This window comes from Anoplophora glabripennis, unplaced genomic scaffold, assembly GCF_000390285.2.
Source record: "Anoplophora glabripennis isolate ALB-LARVAE unplaced genomic scaffold, Agla_2.0 scaffold360, whole genome shotgun sequence".
NCBI classification, from domain to species: Eukaryota; Metazoa; Arthropoda; class Insecta; order Coleoptera; family Cerambycidae; genus Anoplophora; species Anoplophora glabripennis.
The window spans coordinates 260,441-268,073 of NW_019416516.1; the positions used below are offsets into that span (position 1 = coordinate 260,441).

The 7,633-nt window shown below is 33.6% G+C and overlaps 1 protein-coding gene across 2 annotated transcripts in view; it reads left to right on the plus strand.

Annotated features, from left to right (window-relative positions):
- The window catches only part of LOC108908491 (ABC transporter G family member 1), a 78,411-nt gene that overhangs the window by 60,281 nt on the left and 10,497 nt on the right, over positions 1–7,633 (plus strand). For both annotated transcript variants that reach the window (XM_023454824.1, XM_023454823.1), the window contains 3 exons: positions 588–805; positions 5,542–5,692; positions 5,748–6,110. In XM_023454824.1, the coding sequence (XP_023310592.1) occupies positions 588–805; positions 5,542–5,692; positions 5,748–6,110 (732 nt within the window). The remainder of the gene's footprint in view (positions 1–587; positions 806–5,541; positions 5,693–5,747; positions 6,111–7,633) is intronic.

A 7,633-nucleotide genomic window follows, 5' to 3' on the forward strand; every position in this document is an offset into this window, starting at 1 on the left:
AACGATGTGTCCGAATGTAAAAATATTCGCTGATATAGGATCCGGACACAAAAATTTTACCTTCGAAAAACAAACCTTGACCTTCAAATAACCTAGAGCGTGACCTTTAAAAATTAATCAGCCACGTATCCGAACGTAAAATTGTTCGCTGATTCAGAATCTGGACACAAAAATTTGATTACCGTGAAAAAGCAAGAGTTAACCTTCAAATAACCTTGGACAATAGCTAACTTTGTCAAACGGACGCCGATTCGGATTCATCGACCCCAAAACCGTGTGGGTATGATGGTTTAGTCTGTCACACAGTATTTTTTTTACTGTAGGGTTGTGTAATCGGTACTTAATTATATCATTCCATTCCACGTCAATTTTCCTACAGCGCTATGCGATTACGCAACGCTCTGTATCTGAAAAGCGCTGTACCGTGACTAAACATAGACTACATGGTTACACAATACAATATTCCTGCGAAAACGTACGATACTTGCAATTATCTACCCGCGGAGGGATTTCGAATCCCGTTACAGGCACTTTCGCATTAAAATACAATCCCGACCGCCGCCGGTAAGCCGTTATATTTTTCGCAGGGAAGCCCAGGCCTGCCTCTGGCCGCGATGCAGCAAGGAGGCATTCGACCGTCAAACCAATGGAACAGAAATAAAAGCATATCGGAAGCCAATTTGCTGGCAACAGAGTACAATAGATCGTACCATCATATGGATCCACATCCTCATCACCATTTAAGAGACCCCAGACGCAACAGCGTGGCTGAGTTCGGTCACCACCACGATGTCGTGGACCACAGGTGAGTGATTCAACCTTGTTTTATTTAATTTATATTGCGTAAATTATTGCTTAGTCCCTTTCAACTCGCAGCGTTTACCCAAACGTGCCTTGGAGGTGGTTTGGTTTATTCGTTTGTTACACATTAATTTCGTTGCTTCGCCGACAGATTTACATGCGTGCGTTGGGATGAATCGTATGTACACAAATATTAGATGTGCTTAATTAGTCTCTATAAAATACGAAACCCAATATATAGTTAAATGAATTAATTACGTGTTTACCTACCTTTCAGGGAAATCTGTGTGGCGATAATACATTTGGGGATCACGTATGTAATCCCCAAAATAAATAGTATGTTTGTATTTATTTAACATGAAACGTGGAAGTCAGTGTCTAAAAAAAAATTTCAAAGTTCAACTAGCGAAGCTAACAGTGGCGGCTGTGCGAGGGGCTCTGGAGCGGCGGCGGCATCCCCCCAGAGATTTTCATTCATTAAAAAGGAAATGTTAGTCAAATAACTCGATTAGCAAAATTCGTTTGAAAAATTGAATGTGTGGGCTCTTCGTACCTCGCTCCTACATGTGTAAAGTGTTTACAGCGGTGGTCATGGCTACCGTCGCGCAACAATGAAAGACGAAGTGGAAATTGCGCATTTTTTACTATACTGTTTAGGCACCAAATAATAGGTTTTCCGGCGTTTTCTTTTATTAAACGTAACGATGTACTTGAAATTTATATAGCGTATTACCCAGTGCTCTCTCTGTGCGTCATATTTTTTTGAATCTAGATTTTGAGATATTGTTGTTGAAAGTTGTTCATTTTAGGATAGGTTTATATGGCGAAGATGGACGGTGCGGCCCTTTTTTTGCACATAACTGAGAAAAAAAAAAGTAGAAATTGTGAAACAAAACTTTTCCATAGATAGTACACAGTATTATCTTATTTTTGATGTAACACTAATGTAAGTTTTGAACATAGTACAGCTGTATTAATTAGAAACATAAACCAATAATTGCATTTCTGTCTGACTTGAGGATTAATGTGTGCAACGTCGCAATCAGCTGACAGCAAGGAGGGAATACATTTGAAAGACTTGATAAAAACGAAATTGATTTCAAACACATTTTTTCTAAATCCCATGTACATTGTTATCAACAATAAATTATCCACAACAGATGATTTTTTGTAATGTTTTTAAAAAACTAGATTAATTAAAAAAAACTAGGAAGGTGTGATATATTTATTGGAATAAAAAATACAGTTGATAAATCCTTTTAATATATTGAATGGTTTATAGAAACATCCTAATCATTACCGAGCAATATTTAGAGTTACATCAAGTTTTCTTTACTTGGTTAATATAATTAGTAATACTTGAGATAAAAGCATTTGTACGGTATAACAAAGAAACATAAATATTTCTCAGCAAACTTTATATCTAAAAAATTAGTTATAGTTGCAAAACTTTTGTAACATTACTAAAAAGGGAGTAAAAACACGAACAGTGAGTAATAATGTAATTTCTATCACAGAACCTTCAAAATTGCATCCAACATTTTCTTCGACTTGGACGAGAGATGGGCGCGATTGTCATTTCCTTTTTTTAGAACTAAATTAACATAATTCTCGTTGTTTTACCAGTTCACATGATTTACGGATTTTAAATAAAGGATACAAATCTTCGCGAGAATAATACGATATATTTGCTATATACAGTGTAGGAAAGTACCGATGGTCTATCAGAAGTTACGTGAGAGCGATAAAGTAAGCCATAGAAATGGCTATAATGAAGGCGTCTAATAGTCAACGCCCATTTCGCCCTTCCACAAATAAGAAGTGGATCTTTAAAAAATAAATTAAAGGGTGGAAATTGGAGATAGGGGTGAAAAAGCAACCCTTACGGTTTTTCAAGTATATATCGAAACGAAGCAAAATTTGAGGGTCTTGCATAGGAAAAATTTTGTAGATTATGAGATTTTCTATCGAAATAGCTGTTTTAAAAAATTTTGAAAATTTATTTACTGCATAATATATTAAAAACAATTTAAAAAATGCAAAAAATTCAATTTTTTGTTTTTTTTTACTTTTATGCAAATAACTTTCTTCTGAGCAGAGATAGGTATAGGCATTGTTTCACAGAAAAAAAAAAGTATATAAAATTTCCTTCAGAACAAGAGGTTGTAGAGTATTTTCGGATGAAAATTGACTGATATATGGCCGCTCAAACATAGTCAATTTTTCTATTTTTGTCGCGTTTACCCTTATACGTTTTAATTCTCATTTTTTGCAAAAAAGGAAATAAATAAGACGTTCAAGGATTTTCATCACTTGACTTGTTCGAAGTGTCATTAAAAATGAAAAAACAGCTGGGTGCTATTAAATTAGAGGGTTGAAATAGGGGTGAAAATGAACTTTTGTAGTTTTTTAAATATAGCAAGAAAACGAAGCAAAATTTCGGTATAGTTCATAAGAAAAATTTTATAGAGATTGATTTTCCCATCGAAATGGCTTATTTAAAAAATTTAAAAGAAAAAATTTTTGCAAAAAATCGTTAATAAACCATTTTAAAGAAAGCAAAAAATATTTTTTTTTATTTTTTTCCTTTTTTAATAAAATAATTTAGTAAAAACTTGAGAATTTAAGTACAATAAAGTTTCTTAATAATGTATATATAGTGTGTTCACGTATGGAGTTGACAAGAGGAGAAACTCTTTTGTTTTTGACTGTATCGAAAAATGTCACTCTTTATAAAAAGTTCTGCCCCTCGAAAAAATGAGACTGTCATACAAACATCTTAGATTAGACATACAGGGTGCTCATAAATTAAACAAACACGAAAATACTCTTGAGAGAAGAACCATTATTTATTATTTTACACAACATTTTTATAAAACAATTCTGTTTATAACCTCAAATAATGTCCTAATACAAATTTTTTTCGATACATTCGGAACTAATAAGGCCGTTATAAAAAATGTGTGTAGAAAATAAGAACAAATCGGTGCAAACTCTATTTTATGTTCAAGAATAATTTAAAGAGGGACTATAGAGTAAATTTACTAACAATAATACGTTAAAATAGAATAAGTGATGTAGGTATATGAGGTTTACCATGTTACTCAGTCTGTATTATTTTTGAACATAAAATAAAATTTTTCTTATTTTCTGCACCATTTTTTATAACGGACTTATTTTAGTTCCTGATTCGACTTATTTTCAGGAATTATAACGTTTTTCTCGTCGAAGCGTACTAAAAAAACATGACTTTAGTGATGGATGTTTTCGTTCGAATTATGGTACGAGGGAAAGTTGCAAAATTGTCAGGAATCTCTTTTTCAACATAATGAACTGAAGCTTTATATTCGGGCTAATCTTTTAGAGAAAAATAACTTTTCTTTATAATATTTTCGCCAAGGGTTGAAAATAAAGGTACATTACTCTTGGGCCGACTTGCAGTTTTCATCTGCCCCTCGTATATAACAGACATTTTATGAGGTTCGATGGGCGCTATTTTTATTTGACGACATGCAGAGACAACTGACAATCGAAAAAATTTATTAAATTTATACATAAAGTTTTTCCCCATATGGTGCAAACTTTTTGGATAACACTGTATCTGCCTAATTTCAAATTATTTCACTTACTAGTTTTTAAAGTTTAACACCAGGTTTCATTTTTGGTCACCATTGTATAAATAAAAATTAACACATGACAATTCAGTTTTGATGTATAGTTCTTTTCATACTTATAGTAGACATAAAAAATATCAAAGCCTGCCAATAAGTGTGATAGGGGGAGAATGGAGCAACACAATTTTTAAATATCCGTAGAAAATAAATGTTATAACAGCTAATTTATTGCATAAATCATAATACTCTTATCAGGTACATTCTCCTAGATAAATTGAATACAAAATTAATGAGAAATAGTGATATTAATCAATAATTACATATCTTGTCACGTATTCAATTTAAATGTTGCTCCGCTTTACCCTAGATGGGCGGGATCTTGATTCGTCGACGTGGGCCCTGTGTTGCCGATTTGTAAAAATATTCCCTAAATGAATAATTGCTAAATTGAATGAAATTAATTTATTCAGATACTTACGTTTAAAATATTAAGCTATGCCCTGAAAATATAAGAATATGCTGAATTTGCATGCATTTATTTAAAGAATAATTGCATTATTCACTTCATTTTTGAAATGTATGTTGTCCATTTTTAATACAATACTAACTCGCCGAAACATTTGGCAACACAGCTGGGCTGGCAAGAAAACAGATTTTGACGATCTCTCTAAGACGTACGTTGTTCTCAAATTCCTAATGTGAGACAGAGACAATCAACAATTAGAAACGGTGAACTTATTACTTTAAATTTCTGATGGCTCAGTTTGCGCGGTACAGGGCAGGAGTTGGTGCTGCAATGCTGTGATTGTAATTTCTTAGATTAGAGTTTTGAGTAGTGAGATTTTTATTCAATTGCAGGTTTTTTATTGAGTAACTTTTGTAATTCACTGCAATTGTTTTTAATTTATAGCCATTGTGTCTGTGTGTATTGTGAATTGCTCGAAGGGAGACTTAAATATTATATTCTGTAAACTTTGCCTAAATACGACCCTGTTCTGCTAAACAGAGAAGTATTTACGATGCCGTTTTTGTAGTTATCGGCAATATAAAAGAGTTTTTTATTTCTACAATATGTATGAAAAGAACTTATACCTATAACCTCGCTTGATTAATTGCTTCATTTTAGCGTCTTAAGTCACATAAGCCGACCAATGTCCAAAGCGGAAAGTCATCTCTCAATACCGCAATCGAGAAGGGGGCCCTCGTCCGTTGTCCGCACCGATTACCTGAGCCAAGACGATGAACCGAGTCCTGCCTTTATGTATCCCCATTTACAGGTAAAATTGGACTTTTACAACCGCGCAAATACTTTAATTCCAATATGTTTTCCAGATATGTGGAGTTGGTGTTTGGCCGAGATCCCTGTCGTGCCTCTCATCGAACCAGCACCTCCTGCTCAACGAGATATCCTTCGAAATCCGCGGTGGCGAGATCATGGCGATTATGGCGACGTCCGAAGAGGAGGGAACCGCGCTGTTAGACGTAGTGGCCGGCGTGAAGGCGCCAGTGATCGGGAATGTTATTTTGAACGGGCAAAACGTTAGGCCGCAGAATTTAAAATCGAGGGTGGCTTACGTGCAAAGTGACCCCCATTTGTGTAAGGACATGACGGTGATACAGACTTTAAGGTTCCACTACGATCTCAAAAATCCCACGGACAAATTGGGGTACTTGAAAATCGATGCCATGGATAGGGTGAGTGAGTTATAATAGTGAACTGATACTGATTATAGGTGTCGTTAGATGGCGCTGTTACTTTTCCTGGAATTTGTATTAAATGAATGTTCTTATGTGTTTTGTCTATGGTACACTCAAAGATAATAGAAGGATTGTATTGCTGGTCATTAGACTAGGGGGTATCTGTTTTGGTTTGGGTGAATCGTATATCCACGGAGATTTTTGGCTTTCTGGCTTTCAAATATCACTAGGAATGAAAATTTTTCTATGCGCATAAAAAAAACGTGGGCTTAACTTTTGGCGGCACAATATGTTAAAAAAATTCGAAAAATGTCATATTTTTCTTCCTATTTAATTATGTATCTTTTCAAGAGTTGATTTTAGGCGAAAATGAAAAAGGAAAAAAATGTTTGTAATTAAATTTTTTACAAAACATGTCTAGTTACAAATCGAATGAATCATGTTTATTATGGTAGAAATCGAAAAAATCGCAAAAATGGGGTTAAAAAACAATACTTTTTAGGGAATTTTTTTAGGATATTTAAATTGGGTATAGGACCTTTATACTTGGCTCAAGAAAACTTCATGTTATGTAGAATCTTCACACCAAATTTCATCAAAATCGGTTCTATAGATTTTGCATAATAATTTTGCAATCCAGATTTTGAAAAAAAAAATTGAAAATTTTCAAAATTTTGCACAGCAAAAACCAAGGCCCTTAGATACTTGAAAATTTAATCACATATAGAAGGGCTCTCAAGCTTTCAAACTTTTTTTGAAAAATTCGAATCCGTCAATTAGGAGAGCTCTGGCGCTTGTTTAAACACTGGTCGAATGTTTGTACTTATAAACAATTAGAATAACTTTGTGAATATTCAATCACATCAAATTTTTTAAATCAGGTTTTAAAAGTTCTTGGAAAGACGCTTCTTTAAAAAATATACAGATCGATTGATCAATTAGTTACGTAGTTATAGCCGATCAAAATTAACCGTCATTTACACTAAATGTACTGGGCCATCCGGGCCAATTTTTCGAAAAATACCTTTAGTATTCCGAGTAAATACCAGGTCTAAGATTACAATACTTTTCTTCATTGGCAACCTACTTTAAAACGTGTTTAAAGTCATTTATGCAAGCGACAAATTCAAGAAAATGGTACGGGTGGTTGTGGTGGGGGAAGCAGAGAGCGCGACCGCTTCGGCCTGCTCGAAATTGAATCGGCGAGTTCAAAACCGCGATGCGCTTAAAAATTTTTAATATATCACCTCCTAGAGGTCCGATTTTGATGATTTTTTTTAATTTTAGCGTATTTTCAAATGCCTATCGTTAATAATTATTGGTCTTTCAACAGTCCGATAATTATTTATCTTTAAACTTTCTTTACTTATCAACTTTATTTTTCTATTGTATCAAAGGTAAGTGCATAAACTTATATACTGTTTATCAAAGATCAAAAACAAATTTATTTAAATATTCTAAAATTGTTTAAACAACAATTATTTTCAAAATATGTCGAAAATTAGTAATTAATTAATTAA